The sequence below is a fragment of the Gopherus evgoodei genome, chromosome 4 (assembly GCF_007399415.2).
Source record: "Gopherus evgoodei ecotype Sinaloan lineage chromosome 4, rGopEvg1_v1.p, whole genome shotgun sequence".
Lineage (NCBI taxonomy): Eukaryota > Metazoa > Chordata > Testudines > Testudinidae > Gopherus > Gopherus evgoodei.
The window spans coordinates 30,783,308-30,802,206 of NC_044325.1; the positions used below are offsets into that span (position 1 = coordinate 30,783,308).

An 18,899-nucleotide genomic window follows, 5' to 3' on the forward strand; every position below is an offset into this window, starting at 1 on the left:
TACAAATGTCTGTTTGCAGTTTTATCAGAGTCAGGATCTGGTCCCATAGTCCTTCTGAAAACAGACTCTCAGGGTATGTCTACACTACGAAATTAGGTCGATTTAATAGAAGTCAATTTTTTAGAAATCGATTTGATACAGTCAACTGTGTGTGTCTCCACTAAGCGCATTAAGTCGGCAGTGTGCGTCCACAGTACTGAGGCTAGCGTCGACTTTCGGAGCGTTGCACTGTGGTAGCTATCCCACAGTTCCTGTAGTCTCTGCTGCCCATTGGAATTCTGGGTTGAGCTCCCAATGCTTGATGGGGCACAAACATTGCTGCGGGAGGTTCTGGGTACATGTCTTCAGCACCCCCTCCACCCCCCCCCGTGAAAGCAACGGCAAAAAATCGTTTCTCGCCTTTTTTCCTGGGTTACCCGTGCAGATGACATACCACGGCAAGCATGGAGCCTGCTCAGCTCACTGTCACCATATGTCCACTGGGTTCTGCTGGCAGACGCAACACTGCAGTGCTACACAGCAGCACCCCCTTGCCTTGCCTTGCAGATGGCAGACCGTGCAATAGGACTGCTAACCATCGTCGTCCCGTGAGTGCTCCTGGCCGACCTCGGTTAGGTTGGTCAGGGGCACCTGGGCAGACACGGGTGCTCCTGGCCGGCCTCGGACAAAAATGGGAATGACTCCAGGTCAATCTCTTCTTTAAGATTCATCTAACGGAGATTCAATCCTGCCTGGAATATCATGCCAGCTGGAGGCTTCTGCCTCAGGCTGCTCTCCTAGTCGGCAGCACCGTGCAGTTGCACGTACCCCAGCCTACCCTCTTGCTCCTGTGGCTCATGAAGCCTGGACAGTAGTAAGGAGCAGTTCAACTATAGACTGAGCAAGTGCATAATGGTGGTAGAATGTGCATTTGGACATTTAAAAGCTCGCTGGCATAGTTTACTGACTCGGTTAGAAACCAATATTCCCATCGTTATTACTGCTTGCTGTGTGCTCCACAATATCTGTGAGAGTAAGGGGGAGATGTTTATGGCGAGGTGGGAGGTTGAGGCAAATCACCTGGCTACTGATTACACGCAGCCACACACCAGGGCAGTGAGAAGAGCACAGCAAGGCGTTCTGTGCATCAGAGAAGCTTTGAAAACCAGTTTCATAGTTATGGTGTGAAAGTTCTGTTTATTTCTCCTTGATGGAATCCTGCCCCCCTGGTTCACTCTACTTCCCTGTAAATCAACCAGCCTCCCCTCCCCACTTTGATCTCCACTTGCAGAGGCAATAAAGTCATTGTTGTTTCAAATTCATGCATTCTTTATTAATTCATCACACAAATGGGGGGATAACTGCCAAGGTAGCCCAGGAGGGGTGGGGGAGGAGGGAAGCACAGGGGTGGGGTAGTTGTAGGGGAACCCCCTAGAACAGCATGCAGGTCATCATAGAAGCGGCATGTCTGGGGCTGTGACCCGGAGCGGCTGTTTGCTTCTCTGGTAGGCTTGCCTGAGCTCCTTAAGTTTCATGCAACACTGCTGTGGGTCCCTGTTATAACCTCTGTCCTTCATGCTCTTGGAGATTTTTTCAAATATTCCGGCATTTCATCTTTTGGAACGGAGTTCAGATAGCATGGATTCATCTCCCCATACAGCGATCAGATCCCATACCTCCCGTTCGGTCCATGATGGAGCTCTTTTGCGATTCTGGGATTCCATGGTCACATGTGCTGATGAGCTCTGCATGGTCACCTGTGCTGATCAGCTCGCCACGCTGGCCAAACAGGAAATGAAATTCAAAAGTTCGCGGGGCTTTTCCTGTCTACCTGGCCAGTGCATCTTACTTGAGAGTGCTGTCCAGAGTGGTCACAATGGAGCACTCAGGGATAGCTCCTGGAGGCCAATACCGTTGAATTGCGTCCACACTACCCCAAATTCGACCCAGTAGGGTCGATTTAAGCGCTATCCCCTCATAAGGGAAGAGTACAGAAATTGATTTTAAGAGCCCTTTAAATCAACAAAAATGGCTTTGTCATGTGGATGGGTGCAGGGTTAAATCTAACACTGCTAAATTCGACCTAAACTCGTAGTGTAGACCAGGGCTCAGTGATTTCAATGAGTGTTACATATGTGAAACAACTTTAGTACTAACCTCCTTCATGTTTAGAACTACAAAACACAGGTTGCCTACCTTGCTTTCTGATCCACTGTTTTCTCCTCCAGTAGTCATAAGTTCAAGAATTTCAGGAAGGTGACTTATCAGTGCATCTAATACCTATTTAAAGAAATGTTGGATTAATCATGTTTGTAAACTGACTTGGCCTGATTCTTCTCTTGCACAAGTGTGACACTGGTAAGTCCCTACTGACTTCAGTGGTGTTACTACTCTTTTACACCAACATAAATGAAAGGAGAATCAGGTCCCATTATTTGTTCTGATAAAGTTACTAAGATCATACCCATAATACAGTCAGATCTTTTAAACCAAAGTATTCACAATATAAAATATTAAAATGTAAATATCTTTCCATGTTCCTCTGTAGTTTCGCAAGACAGTTTAGTAAGAACTTTATCAGATATAAAAGCAAATAAATGTATATTGGACAATTTTTGCCAGACAAAACTTAAAACTCTTTTTTTATCCAGCTTTAGCCAAACTGCGCTTGATAGAGTAAAATATAATACACTGGAAATGCAGAATAACATGTCATTGAAAGCTTGGGGCATTTAAAACTAGATTAGAAATAACACTATTAAACATACTGTAGAGACAAATCTTATATTGATGACTGATGATTTTAGATACTCAATTTTTGAGTGCTCAACTTAAGACATCTTAAAGGGGCCTAATTTTCAGAAGCGCTGAGAACCTGCTCTATGAAAATCAGGCCCTTTTAAGGTGTCTCAAGCTCGGCACCCAAAATCCATATTCATTTTTCAATATCTTGGCCAATGACGCTATACAAAACAAAGTGGTCCAGATATTGAAATAATTCCACTGAAGTCAAAAGGAGTAATCACATGCTAAAGATGAGAGTTGAAATTCCTTCAGTATTTTACTGCATTGGGACTGAATTGCTTTTTTCTTATTTAATCATTTGGCCATTTCAATGCAGAACCAAAAATCTCGCAACATCTTTGCAAGATGGTTAAGTATTTTACACATGGTGAAACTGAGGCACATGAAATTTACGTAAGTAGCCCAAAGTCATGCAGAAAGTCTGTGCCAGACCATGGACAAAAATCTAGGTCTCCTTTCTACAAGTCCTGTCCCTTAATCACAACACTATCCTGTTCAGACAGAGAAAGAAAAAATAACCCAAAAACTTGAAATCTCTCCATAATCTATGTATCCTGAAAATGAATGGATTTACATGCAATTTTATAAATTAACCAATCTAGATAAGTTTAAGGGGCAGTGGAATCTGGGTTGGGAGGGCTAGTCCCCTGCAATGGAAATATTATTGTGATCTATGTTTCTGACCCTGCATATCCTTAAGCAAGTTGTTTTGTGAGCTCAAGCCAGGCAGGGCTCCAGGGCTGCAGAGGCAAGAGTGAGACCTGGAGGGGCTAAAGTGGCTGCTGCAGGGCCAAGGATTGGTCTGGGGCGCAGGTAGGAAACCAGGTGATTAGGCTGGGATCAGCCACCTCTGGTGCAAACCACTGGGCCCCCTCTTCCCAGCCCGGAGCCAGCTGCTCCATGCCAGTGAAATCCCTATAGCTCTTCTCATTCCCCAGAAGTGCCCTCACCCTACTCCCACTCCTATCCTTGACACTCTAACTATCCCCCACTCTCCATGCACAGCATCCATCCTGATACCCCCACTTCGCCCCCCCCATACAGAGTACCTACCTGGACTTCCTCTGACACTCCGACTTCCTCCTGCTCGATTATCCCCATTCTCCATGCTTAGTATGCTTAGATTGCTGTATGACCTGTATGTATGTATCCACTCAAAGAGAGCTTCTGCCACCTCTGATAAATTATACCATGTTCAACCAAATTTTGAATATGATGAAAATGGGAGGGTTATTGACTTGAAATACCCCCTTATTTTTTCCCCTTTTATTTTCCAACAGTCATCACCTTCAAAGGCACCAAGATGACTCCTTGAATCTTTATAGAATATGTGAACCAAAAGTAAAGCTTTTCACTTCAATCATTCATTATACTGGTTTATTTTATTGTTGGTAAGCATTATTAATGTAACCAACTAATAAAAAAGAGCAAATAATATATTACCTCCAATGAATCATCCTGTAGTAGTGTTACCAGTTCTTTATGTATTACATACACACCCGAATCTAAAAGCTTAGCAACCTAAAAAATGACAGTAAGACAAACAAACTATAACACACTTTAGTTTCACGGAATTACCCCAGTTAAAATAGCTGCATTTACTTTTCAGTACGGTTTGACTAGAAATATGGACGTAGGGATGCCGAACACATCTTTGACATCCACAAAATGCACTTTAAAATTGTTGAGGTTATGTATTTTCCTGCCATTAGCATATAACATTGCTTTTATAACAGCATGCAAAATGAACACCAGGGCTGTTGTATAACTATTAAACATGCCATTGAGACTGGGCTAACAAGCGCTTCCTTTTCTAATGTTTATATTCCAAAGGTGGGTTGTTGTTTTTTAAGGTGACCTGCAAATACTTAGAGAAACATTCAGGGCTTTTATAACAGTCTGCTGCATGCTCCAGTAACAGAGGTAACTGGGTCAGAGAGCTGAATAGAAGAAATAAAGATTGTTTTGGCATCAGCCATGGGCCTTAAGCCTCTCTAACCTTTGCAGTCTGAGGTTCTCACTTCATAAACTCCAAGGCTGCTGGCACATTTGATTAGAATTCACAAGTCACATTTAAAGTTCTGCAGTAAGCCTGATGTCAATGTTAAAACAATCAATAACAACATATGGCAGCAAATAAGAGAAAAGTGCCAAGAAATCTGACTTCTCAGCCATGTGGGATAAATCTGGTAATACTGGATACTCTTTAATCATTTTCTTTGTTTCTCTTAGCTCATGCTAATAATCCGTTTACCTCCAGCTAAGAGGAAGGATATAATTTCTTTTAGGAAATGGCTACAGAACATATTAAATCAAAAATATATCCAACTAGAGGTGAGCATCATAAATTACTGATATCTGTGTGACATTTGGCTGACTAATTACACTGATGACATGATAATAACACATTAACATACCCTACTGTGAACACATTTCAAGTGTAATCTCACAAGTCCTTTTTACAGGGCTAAAATAATTTTCTTGTATTTATTCAAATATCATTTTAAAGGTGTCTAGGGGTAGAGACATGAAGTACAGGATTTTGCAGAATTATATGCTAGTTATACAATATCCACTACTAGCTTCAATTATCTCCTTCTACAGCAATGTTGTGTAGAGGTTAAAGCAGGGAGTCAAGACACACTGGTTTTATTTCTAACTATACTAGAAATTCACCATAACACCTTCAACAAACTGTTTAACCTCTCCGCCTCATTCTCCCCTGTTAATAAACTGGGGATAATAAGAGTGAGCCCTGAGTTGTTCTGAGGCTTACAGTAAAGCTCTGCAATCCTTGGATGAAAGTGACCATCTGAAGAGTATGGATTATTATTAAATTGAGGAAGGCGATTTTACATTCATTTGTGCAATAAGTTCCATTTAAAAATCATTAATACCTATAAAACCACGTCATTTAATATATTTAATAAAACAGTACAGTGCAGCTTACACAAAACGAAGCAGTTAATTATAATATACATACTTGTTACATTTCTGTAACTTTCTAACTCTGTTAATATTAAAATTCAATCAGTGTTTTGCTTCCACACACTGTCAACTGAGCCCCAAATCCTATAGTTCTAGAGAAGGATTGCAGAATCAGATCAAATGCAGCATATTCCTTTCTCGCTTTCTCCAACTCATGTCTCCCTCACATACCATCCTTCTCACTTTTTTTAAATCTACTCTCTCCCCACTGGTTTGGGATGGGGGGAGTGGGGGAGGAGGAGAAGAATTATTTCCTTTAGTCCCAGTTATTTCTCCCAATTCCTGTCCTCAGGCTCTTTGGCTCCAAAATCTTGGACCATACTGTTTATTTACACTACTTAAATTTCCTGTTCTGGAGTCTTTCCTATCTGCTGTTCTCCTAATCCACCATACCAAAACTTTCTTCACCAAAATCAATGACAATCTCCTTCTAGTTAAATTTCCAGTCCCTTAAAACGTATTTAAAAGGTGTGCAGTGGATTATAATTACAAACCAGAAGATTTTCAATAAACTGAAGAATTTTAGCAAATTTTCCAAAGCTTTCTCACTGAGGCACTCCATAGTTAAAATATAACAAATGTCAATTTAAGCAGACAAGTATAAAAACCACATAAAATATTAAAAAGCCAAAAAAAAAAATCTGAAGTACTAACAAAGAAACTTTCTGGACTTACTTCATACAAGCCAATAGCCATAGTGTATCTGACTGGCACTTCAGGGTCATGACAAAGACAGAAAAATGTAGAGTATAGTTCCAAATGGAAGTTTTTCGGATCCACAAATACAATCATGGCCTGTGGGCAAATAAGATGGAGTCTTTAATCCAAATGCACACATAGAGGGCCAAAATGTTGGTGATTCCAGCTACTGGATGGACCACCTCTTCCCCTGTGTGAAACTACTGCTGCTGTAATCAGCAGAACACTTGAGCTAATACATACTGATTTAAAAATGGGGGAGCTGCTGATAGGACATTTTCTGTGACTGGTCCTTAACTCTGGAACTCTCTTCTAACCCATGGTCTGATAAAATTTGGATCAGCTAACTTTTGGACATGCTGCAAGGCTTTTTCTGAAGAGATAGATTGAGAAATACAGGATAGTTTGCAGAGGAACCTATTATTTCATGATGTTAACTAACGGGCAATCTATATTCTGAGCGATTGGGTCCGATCCAGGAGGACAGGAAAAAGTCTTGGTACTGTGGATATGGATCCTTTAGTTTTACATATTTTAACTTATTCTCTAAACAACTAAAACATTCAATTGGAGCTTTTAAAAACAAATACATAAAATACATGTTTAGACAGCAACAAAGCTAATCTTTGAAATTTGGATAACGTTATGTAATTATGTACTTTGTGCAGATTTTAAGCCAACTTAAAAAACATGGCTGATAAGGTTGACTACAAAGAAATGTTCCTTTAAATATAAAGGATACCTGTAAACATTCAAAACGGAAGGCAGATTAATAGAAACAATAGTTTTAGGCATAAAAGCCTCATTTCTATATATGTGAAAGGACCTTTTATTTAGCAAATACATGAGGGTACATGAGTTGGACGCATATCTAGCTCATTCAGAGCTAAATCCTGCGCCACTTGGAAAGCCAGTTGTGCAGAATGGGTGGGGAGGTTCCAGCTATGGAGAGCTTACAAACAGCTGTTCTTTCAATGCCATTGTGCAAGAGGCTTTGAGGGAACAGTGTATGTGAGAGATCTTTGATGATAGGAACATCTTGGTCAAAACTCACCACTGGTTTTCTGTGATTTGTGGATGAAGAGAAGTCACAGAATCTGTGACTTCCATTGCCCCCCGTGATATTTTCAGTCCCAGGGCTGGGGCTCCCAGCCAGCCTCCTGCTCCCCGCTCTCCCTGCAGCTCCCAGTCCCCCCCACCGGTGACAGGACCCTGCAGCTCCTGGCTGCAATGGGTGGACCCTGCAGCTCCTAGCCACAGTGGGACCCCTCGGAACTCCCAGTCGCAGCAGGGGGTGAGGAGACCCCATAGCAGCTCAGCTCCCATGGGTGACGGGGGACCCCAGAGCTCCCACTCACCGCAGGTGGTAAGGATCCCCCCAGAGCTTCCTGCCACTGCAGGCAGCAGGGTGCCCCCAAAGCTGCTCAGCTGCCATGCAGGGGGACCCCAGAGCTCCCATTCGCTGAAGTGGAAGGGCACCCCAATGCCTAGAAGAGATGGGTACTGAACTCTCTCTCTCTCTTTTGTCAGGGATATTTTTAGTGAAAATTTTTTAGTCTGGCACAGGTCATGGGCTTCCATGAATTTTTGTTCATTGCCCATGACCTGTCCATGACTTCTATTAAAATATCTGTGATAAGAACTTAGCTTTACTCAAAGCCTTCTTGGAGAATCCCTGCACTAAGTCAATTTACTTTTGTTTTGCACAGGAGTTTGGATTTGGCTCACAATATACTATATGGTAACAGATTTTACATCTTACATCTATTCCTGTTTTGTGGCTAATGCATATAATGTAAGTTTTATAAAATAGCAGTTAACTTACTGGAAAGTTGTAAGCACAGTTCTTCCTTACTGATATATACTTCTTCTCTTGCTCTAGGGTTTGAAGTTGTATCTGATTATCATTGTGTCCATTTTCCTGCTGTAAACCCAGTGTGCAAAGTTTCTTGTAAAATTCCAAAAATCTCAAGTGTTGCTCCGGAGTAAAAATTCCTTTAAAAATACAACACTAATGCTTAAGTTTCTTGTTACAGAATATCAGGGAAAAAGCTAACAATATCCAAAAACTTGAGTTTATTTCCAGAGCAATCAAATAAACCATTTCCCCAATTCATTCTCATATAATGACTCCAATAGGAATCATTTCCTTATTGCTAGTGGTAGGGTGAAATAGTGATTACAGAAAAATTAAACCTACCCACAGAAGAAGAAATCTTCACATTTGTATTTTAGAAATATATAATTTTTAGAATATTAAGGGTTTCATTTGGGAGGATTGTGAATATATTTTAAAAGTGGTACAGTCACATTTATTCCCCTTCTTGCCTCCAAATCCTTGAACACCACCACCATTCTCACTGAGCTCAGGCAAAGCCCTTGGCACAAATTAAGCCTTTGGAACCTTAAGGGTTTAAGTAGAATGGAAGAGTTTATCTGGGCCACCTATAGTACAGTGAATTTCACCTTACATTTAAAGAATCAGTGGGCTGGATTTTGATCTCTATCCAGCCCCTACCCAGTTTATAGGTGTATAGGGACCATAAAAAATCCCATGATATGGGAGCAGTTTAGAGCTAACCTAAGTGGCCCTACACTGCCCTAGCCTCATAGGCCTCAGTGCAGGACACATGCTAGGGGTGCAAAGGGAGTGTTTGTACAGCTCACTGCTTTGAGGATTCTGAGCTGCATATTCAGATGCGAGAGCAGCCAGGAATCCAAGTGGTGCAAAGGTGGCATAAAGCCTCCTTTGCTCCCATTTCTTCCTGGGCTAACACTTTGTACTGTATTTGAGGAGACAGAGCACAGCATCTAGCACCTTATTGATAATATCATGCCCTATTTTCAAAGGTTTATAGTTTAACCACAACTAACACACTCACTTCAAGATGAAACTTGCAACAAAATCAGGCATCGAAACAAAACAATGAAAGTAGAGAAAATATGAAAAAGAAAAAACAATCTAAACTTTGTGTTACAGATGGTTTCAGAGGGTATTTGTACTCCTAAGTATCATTCCACTTGATAAATTTTGGCTATCTGGACATTTTCTAATCTGTATACTTCACAATACATTGAGTCACTCTGAATTTATAATAATCATTAAATCATACCATATAGTCCATTACATAGTTTCCCTAAATGGAAAGACAAAGAAACAAGAATCGATTCATCCACTTTGAAGGATTTTTCACAGAATGATTTCACTAAAGGGAGAACAGTTTGACTTCTGTCATCTGAAAAACAAAACAATTGTGTAAAGTTAGATGTTCGTGTTCATTCACTTGAAGAGGAGCATATGTCCCTTTCATGATAAAAATGTCAAGGTCCTTTAAAGTGCAGCTGGGATTCTTGTTTAGCTGACACCCATATTTTAATTAAGTATGAGTGAAATCTATTTATTTTAATGTACAAGCTTTTGAGGCCTCTATGGTCACTCCCCTTTTCTAGGGAAGACCCCATATCTGTACAGGATGGGACAACAAAAGCTCTCCGTGCACAGGCTCTGACCTGCAGTGTGTGGGTAAGTGAAGAAGCACACCCATCTTCTCCACCAACACACCTAGTAGCCAAAAGATAAGAGGGAGAAGATATATGGCGAGCAAGAGGATAAAGGGAGAGCTTGTCAAGGTGGGACAGGGTGAGTTCTGCTACCTTGGATCTCAAGGTCAGCTAGAAATGAAGCTTTTCAACCTACTGAACTTCCTCCTATTTATCTGCAGGGCTGTGCATAACCTCTGACCACTCTTTAACTCTTTCCAACAGCCAAAACAGCTGTTGCAGCAATAGTAAGTAAAAAACTTCAAACAGAAGGGAGAAATTGATAGTCTCAACAGTTTGAAAATAAATCTACTACTGTATCCAATGGTGCAAATCATAGAATCATAGAAGATTAGGGTTGGAAGAGACCTCAGGAGGTCATCTAGTCCAATCCCCTGCTCAAAGCAGGACCAACGCCAACTAAATCATCACCGCCAGGGTTTTGTCAAGCTGGGCCTTGAAAACCTCTAAGGATGGAGATTCCACCCCTCCACCCCGAGGTAACCCATTCCAGCAAATGCTATCTGTTAAAGAATCCAATTGCATTCATTGGTATTCTCCCCAAACTATCTGCTTTTCATTATGCAGCTTTCCATATGGTTTACATGTTGATTATTTTGGTAATTCATCATCAACTCCTTGTTAAGTAAATATTTGCTTCTCTCTTATGTACCAGGAAGGTGCAGTAAAGTCAGAAAAACAGAAGTGGGAGTGGGAGCTGTTGTGCAAAATACAGGGCTGCTGATGAAGATAAACAATTGAACAGCTCTGAAGAAAAAAAAGAATATTACTATAAACAGTACTAACTGGTAAATAATGAACAGTGACTATAACAACTGCTGCATCACACAGACATTAGGATACTTTTGCATACTCTCTCTGGGCCAGGTTTCTGGCCCCCTTTGATCTTTTGTCCCTCTCTGATGGTGAAAAAGCAGTGGAGATTATCTGCAACTGTAGAGCCAGGGTAGCTGACTCTTATTGCTTTCCTTAACCCCAGAAATCTTCAGTATAGGGAACATGGCTGAAAACAGTGCACTTATTCAAGATGCTCCCAGGGAGACAACGCCAATTGTTGCTGGCTAGAATACGTCCAATTCAAGCCTCTCCAGCTTCTGCTGAGGCAAAGCTGGGAAGAGAATCATGGAAGCATAACTGGGGCCCCCACATTGAGCCAAATGAACTTACCAGAGAATCTGGCTCAACTTTCCTAAAGATACAGGATCACACCCTCGTACATTGTGAGAAGCCTGAAGTTTGCAGTGCTGACTAGAAGAAAAGCGTGTTACAGCTTGGAAAGAATACTGCATTTAAAATATCATTTCAATATTCTTTTCAACAATGTCTTTCCTGAAAAGCTGAAATATGAACACTGTGACACTATGTGCCCCAAAGAGACACTCTGCACCCCATATGCACCATTGGTGATAGAATTGTAGAATGTATGGGTTGGAAGGGACCTCAGGAGATCATCTAGTACAACCCCCTGCTCAAAGCAGGACCAATCCCCAGACAGATTTTTGCCCCAGATCCTTAAATGGCCCCCTCAAGGATTGAGCTCACAACCCTGAGTTTAGCGGGCCAATGCTCAAACCACTGAGCTATCTCCCCCCAGTATAATCATAGGTTCTGTACAAAGTATGCCTTGTGAGGTATCATTTTAAAAGTCTTAATTTGTTGAACATTAATACCCGGTTAAATTGTATGTGCTATCATTGTTTATGAAGTTTCACTATGTATGTGCCACTGAAACATGTGAGTTTGGGAATGCCCACAAGAAGCCTTTCAGGTACAACCATAAAAAGTCAAACAACATTGATGGCCCTTAGAGAAGAATACAAACACTCAAAAGGATTACCCCAGGAACTGTGAACAATGGAAATCTCTCAGAGACAGCACTACACAATGGGAACTGTTTGACTCAGATCACTGCAAAAGATCTTTCCAGCAAGATGGAAGAATCTATAAAAAGGGGAATTGACATGACCACTGGGCCTCACTGCCCATACAACACAACACCTAGAAACATCAAGGAACAGAGACTGAACTGGGGGAGCAGAGTTCCAGGCAGGAAAGAAGGAAGCCTGCCTGTGTATGGAAGCTTGGTGGACTGTTTGTACTATCTAACAGGGTAAGACACTGCTTGATTCAAATCCTGTCCAGTTTAAAGAACTCAGATTGTGTTTCTGATTTACATGTGGTAATCTACTTTGATCTGTTTGCTATTACTTATAAATCACTTAAAATCTATCCTTCTGTAGTTAATAAATCTATTTTCTATTTTACCTAAAACAGTGTAGTTTGCTTGAAGTGCTTGGGGAATCTACTCAGAAACAGGGGCTGGGGCATTGTCCTCTTCACATCAAGGAAGGGACGGACTGGGTAATAAATTTATACTGGTCAGGCTTTTGACCAGGGCAAGACAGTACAGCTCTGGGGTCCTAGGCTGGGGAGCTGTGAGGAATTGGCTGCAGCCTCTCTATTGTTGATTCATGCAGTCAATGGCCAAAAACTTCATGTAACTGCAGCTGGGTGTTTCCCAGTGCTTTGCAAGTGTGGCCACATCCTGAGTTGCAGCGCTGTAACCTCCTCACCAGCGCTGCAACTCTCCAGTGTAGCCAAGCCCTGTGTGAGTGTCTGTGTGAGTAAAAGTCCCGGAGGGGAATGTAGCTTGCCACAGCATCACGGAGTAAGAGGAAGCCAGGTTGGTGAGACAGATGGCTCAGTACTCCAGTTCCAGGTTGTGCCACAGGGGGAAACCCATCACAAACACATGCTAAAGAGCCATACAAAACACTTGCATTAATTCTGTAACCAGAAGAAAAAGATTTTCACGGTGCCAAGCATCTACAGATCTATGTGATGTCAACAGGCACTGCTTATCCTCAACACTTAAAATCAATTCCAATGTATACAGTGCTGTGTATTTATATTGTGCTTTATAAAGCATAGAACAAAACTGGGTATTGCTTCAATAATTTACCTAGTATATCTGCCATATATGAGAATAAGATCATATGTCAAAAATTGTTATGTCATTTACAGCTATAAATGGTGCATCCCTGGACCAACCTGGCTCCTTCATCCCAGAGAGAATTCCACCAGCATAGGTGCAGGAACTAACGGTGCGGGGGGGTGCTGCAGCACCCCCTGGCTTGAAATGATTTTCATTAAATACAGGGTTTACAGTTTGATTCAATGGCTCTCAGGACTCCCACTATACAAATTGTTCCAGCATCTCTGTCCACCAGTCAAGGTCAGATTTCATTTTCATCAGACACTCTGTAGGAGTGCCATCAGCAGAGGCTGCCGAGACAATGATGCTGATTCAGTATGTCCATCAGCCACTCTGGACACATCCCGCCTGCCAGGCAAGCACCACCTACTTTTAGAGTGTACTGATTTGTTGCATGGTCCCCTGACAGACAGAAGATTGTAAGTATTTGTGCCACTGCAATTCCCCCAGTCTTAATCAGACTTTCTGTCAGCACAGACCCTGGACTGAACCTAGTCAATGGTCTCATTTTTTCTCACTGTTACATCAGTGCAAGCTTTAGAATGTACTTTGAGTAATGGAGAGGAAACAGAGGAGAGAGAATAAAATAAAATTCTAGAAACAAAATAGAGACTTTGATCCTCTTATTGCAATGGAAGTGTGGTAGTTAATTATCATTGTGGTTTTAGTTTATGGGAATCACTTTTCTACAGGTAAGTACAGGCTGTAAATATTTGAAAAAAGTGTCTGGTACTCCTGAGGGAGATGAAAGGCAAGATATTCCTACTGCCCCTCTCTCCCCAACACATACCTCACCCCATTCTACCCCATCCACACACAGGCTCCCAAATGTAATAACTCTCCACTGGCCCCCACTTATCCTGACAGCACACACAGACCTCCCATCAGACTTGACATACATCACTCCAGCCCCAAATACCTCATCCTTATCGGCCACAGTCCCCAACATTCCCACTCACCCCCAACTCCATCAGTTCCCCAACATCTCTCACTCATCCCAACTCTTACCCCACCATTCCTCAACATCTCTAACTTTCCCCCAAACTCTCATCCCACAGCCCACCAATTCTCATCCCCAATCCTTCACCCACCATCCCAGGGACCTTTTTGGCCACTCACTGACACCCCACCATCCCAGCACTCCATTCCTGTCCTGAACTAGGCTGGCTCCTCCTGATCCTGACTGCTCAGCTCCACTTGCTCCACACTCACATAGCCACATGTAACCCACACACGCTGCTCAGGTTTGGTGCAGCTGGGCCAAACTTCAGTGAAGGGCATTGTGACACGGACTGGAAAGGGTCACAGAGCTGCTCAAATTTGGCTGGCTACTCCTCTGTCAGGACAGAGGGGCACCTATGCCATATTTAAGTGAGTGGCATTGCACTACAGCACTGTTAATTTTTTTTGCTCTGTTTGTCGGGGTCCCTCCTCAAATGGAGGGTGCACATTGGTTTATCTGGGCCTGGCCACGAATCATCTTGCACAAATTGGGCTTGATAATCTTAAATGTTATACCTCCAGTTAGCCTTTGGCTGAAATTTGTAAGATCTGGAAAGGACCCTGGTCAATGCCAGAATAGAGCCAGGGTGGGGGAGAGCCAGCAAAGCCACTTAGTCAACATAGCAGTATTTTTAATTAAATAAGAAGCATCCTAGAAAGTAAGTTCCCATAAGTATTATTCGTCTAGCTGCTTTAATTACTGTAACTCAGTGGGCATTACTGTTCCTTACATTTTATGTTAGAGAGTGCAATAGTTCATGTTGTTTCCAAATAGAGACTAGGATCTGTGGTTTGGCATAATAAAAGTTGTGGGTTTGTGTGTGAGAGGCCCTAACTTATGCATGAGCTATTGAAGTCCTCAAATCGTGGTTTAAAGACTTCAAGGTGCAGTGAATCCTCCAACAAGTGACCCATGTCCCACACTGCAGAGGAAGGTGAAAATTCCACACGATCTCTGGCAATCTGCCCTGTAGGACCCCAAATATGGCGATCAGCTAAACCCTGAGCATGTAGGCAAGCCTCACCAGGCAGACACCCAGGAAAAAATTCACTGTAGTAACTCAGATCCCACCCCATCTAACATCCCATCACAGGTCATTGGGCATATTTACTACTAACAGTCAAAGATCAATTAATTGCCAGAATTAGGCTATCCCATTATACCATCCCCTCCATAAACTTATCAAGCATAGTCTTGAAGCCAGATATGTCTTTTGCCCCCACTGCTCCCCTTGGAAGGCTGTTTCAGAACTTCACTCCTCTGATTGTTAGAAATCTTCACCTAATTTCAAATCTAAATTTCCTGATGGCCAGTTTATATCCACTTGTTCTTGTGCCCACATTGGTACTGAGCTTAAATAATTCCTCTTCCTCCCTGGTATTTATCCCTCTGATATATTTACAGAGAGCAGTCATATCTCCCCTCAGCCTTCTTTTGGCTAGGCTAAACAAGTCTCCTCTCATAAGACAGGTTTTCCATTCTTCAGATGATCCTAGTAGCCCTTCTCTGTACCTGTTTCAGTTTGAATTCATCCTTCTTAAACATGGGAGACCAGAACTGCACACAGTATTCCAGATGAGGTCTCTCATCAGTGCCTTGTATAATGGTACTAACACCTCCTTATCTCTACTGGAAATACCTCGCCTGATGCATCCCAAGACCGCATTAGCTTTTTTCACAGCCATATCACATAGGCTCATAGTCCTGTGATCAACCAATACTCTGAGGTCCTTCTCCTCTTCTGTTACTTCCAACTGATGAGTCCCCAGCTTGTAACAAAAATGCTTGTTATTAATCCCTAAATGCATGACCTTGCACTTTTCACTATTAAATTTCATCCTACTACTATTATTCCAGTTTACAAGGTCATCCAGATCTTCCTGTATGATATCCTGGTCCTTCTCTGTATTGGCAATACCTCTCACCTTTCTGTCATCCACAAACTTTATTAGTACATTCCCATTTTTTCTGGCAAGGTCAGTAATAAAATGATTAAATAAGATTGGTCCCAAAACTGATCCCTTAGGGATTCCACTAGTAATCTCCCTCCAACCTGACAGTTCACCTTTCAGTATGACCCGTTGTAGTCTCCCCTACAACCAGTTCCTTATCCATTTTTCAATTTTGATATTGATTCCCATCTTTTCCAATTTAGATAATAATTCCCCATGTGGAACCGTATCAAATGCCTTACTGAAATGGAGGTAAATTAGATCCACTTAATTTCCTTTGCCTAAGAAATCTGTTACCAGAAGGAAATCAGGCTGGTTTGGTGTGATCTACCTTTTGTAAAACCATGTTGTATTTTGTCCCAATTACCCCTGACCTCAATGTCCTTAACTACTTTCTCCTTCAAAATTTTTTCTAAGACCTTGCATACTACAGATGTCAAACTAACATACCTACAGTTACCCAGATCACTTTTTTTTCCTTTCTTAAAAATAGGAACTATGTTAGGCAATTCTCCAGTCATACAGTTCTTGAACCTTCCTTTTTCTTTTGAAAAGTATAATTTGATTGTATATTTTTGAAGACAGAAAAATGAATTCTTCAATCAGCTGTTTTCTTTTCAAGACAAAGGTTAGCAAACACTAAAAGAGTAGCAGATTGTCACTGTTGGGTTCCATCTTACAGCCACAGGGAATGAAAGGGAACTAAGGAAAGGCTGCACCTGCTCCATTCTTTATGCCCTCCTACAGTAGCACAAGATGGCACAGGCACAGCCCCCACAGACACTGCTAGTCAAAAGACTGATTGCATTGCACATGAAGTGCATTCACATCTACAATAAGATCCACACTGACACACATTTGAAGAGGAACACTTGACTGTGATTTGGTACAAAAATCCATCTGTATCAACATTTGATGTGCTACTTTCCCCATGCAGCAAAATCAAATGTCTTGTCTTTACATTCCAGTTCTGCACAACTTTGCCACTGTCTACATATCTCAGCTCCTCCCTTTTTTACTCCTCTACCTGATCTTCTCTCTAGTTAATATCCATTTTAAATCTCCCTATTTTCAACTTTTGCCTTTCCTTACTAGCCTTTATTCCTTGAATTCACTCCTTGACATTGTGTACCAAATGACTTCCTCAACCTCATTGAAGTTCCGCCTAAAACATACTATTTCTGGTGAATGAGAGGTCATCAACAACAGAAGTGAGTTTAAGAAAAAAAAATAAATAAAATGCCTACACAATTTTGAACCCATTATCTGTATTACATACCCAACCTGTATTATCTAATTTAGGGCCAGATACTCATGGCGAGTAGTATCTCACTCCTCAAATGCTTCCAATGGAATTAGTGGGAGCACTCAAAAGTAAGGTATTAGCCAACATGAGTAAGAATATCAGAATCTGACCGTGACAACGTAAGCTCCTGGGGCAAGGACTATGTATTTCTCCAGGTTTTGCACAGTGTTGAGCGCATTTATGGAATTAAATTAATAACGATAATTATCTAACATTCCTATCAGATGCTCTGAAGATTTTATTGAGCCATTTTATTTCTCTCTTCCCTCCCTCCCCCCGCCGCAACACAGCATTAGATAATAAGGTGCAACAGCAGGCTCACTCCTACTTAAAAGTTAAGGTGCTCAAAATCAACCAGGGCAAGGACCATGCAAAAAGAAAGGAACAAAGTTTTAAATAAAACAAAGTCAGAGACTAAATCCTAATGACATGGACAGAACATGGAAATTTAAGCATAATTTTATCATCATCTACACCAGGGGTCGGCAACCTTTTAGCAGTGGTATGCCGAGTCTTCATTTATTCACTCTAATTTAAGGTTTCAAGTGCCAGTAATATATTTTAACATTTTTAGAAGGTCTCTTTCTATGTCTATAATACATAACTAAACTATTGTTATATGTAAAGTAAACAAGGCTTTTAAAATGTTTAAGAAGCTTCATTTAAAATTAAATTAAAATACAGAGCCCCTGGACTGGCGGCCAGGACCCGGGCAGTGTGAGTGCCACCGAAAATCAGCTTGAGTGCCGCCTTCGGCACCCGTGCCATAGGTTGCCTACCCCTGATCTACACAATGAAAACAATGAAATACAATCAGAGAGATTCTATAATCCAGAAAAACTGCTGCAGAATTGGGCTCAGTAGTTCTAAACTGACCTTACCTGCATCAAACATTTCAAGCAGATTAACTAAAGTCTCAAATGCTGCAAGACGCACACTGCTGCCTTCATCTCTCGCTAGTTCTACTAATTCAGGAAGCACTACATTTTTTGTTAGTTCTGTCCTGCAAAGCAAGCAAAATGGTTAGGGAAGACAAATAATAAAACAATGTTTACATAGCATCAAACCCAATCTCACCCAACATAACATTGTCCTGAAGGCTGTACAGTTACTCTTCAATTTCCTAATTAGGAAAAACTGAAAAAAAGCTGCAGGAAAACAAAAATTGAAGTAAAAAAACAAAACAAAAACAACCTCCAGAGATTTTGTAGCCAGTTAAAAACTATTTAAAATAAATAATTTAAAATAGAAATCATACCCTCTCATGATTAAAGAAAATTACATAGCTCATCTCAAATAGCAGATTTTTCCAGATTGCACTGTATGTACAAACAGCAAAGAGTTATGATGATTTAATATGGGTCACACAGAAGAGTTCTCTGCAAGACTATTCAGAAACTCTCACTGCTACAAAAGAGCAAGGTCTTAAATGTAAATGACAAAATATGAGCCATGACTACTGAAGATGCATGGGAATAACTTGTCCTCACTACATAAGATGGCACGGGCCAAAGGTAAGCCCTTCTACATGGAAGGTCTGCTGCCATTATCTGGAGGAGTTGTGAGGCTGCCTGACTGGCTGACCCAACATCAGTATTGGGTTCTTCAAAG

At 41.4% G+C, this 18,899-nt stretch overlaps 1 protein-coding gene across 3 annotated transcripts in view; it reads right to left on the bottom strand.

Annotated features, from left to right (window-relative positions):
* The window catches only part of PPP4R4 (protein phosphatase 4 regulatory subunit 4), a 115,795-nt gene that overhangs the window by 33,876 nt on the left and 63,020 nt on the right, over positions 1–18,899 (bottom strand). For all 3 annotated transcript variants that reach the window (XM_030558847.1, XM_030558850.1, XM_030558848.1), the window contains 6 exons: positions 18,170–18,291; positions 9,585–9,707; positions 8,297–8,466; positions 6,448–6,567; positions 4,228–4,305; positions 2,176–2,259 (listed from right to left, as the gene is read on the bottom strand). In XM_030558847.1, coding sequence (XP_030414707.1) covers positions 2,176–2,259; positions 4,228–4,305; positions 6,448–6,567; positions 8,297–8,466; positions 9,585–9,707; positions 18,170–18,291 — 697 coding nt within the window. The remainder of the gene's footprint in view (positions 1–2,175; positions 2,260–4,227; positions 4,306–6,447; positions 6,568–8,296; positions 8,467–9,584; positions 9,708–18,169; positions 18,292–18,899) is intronic.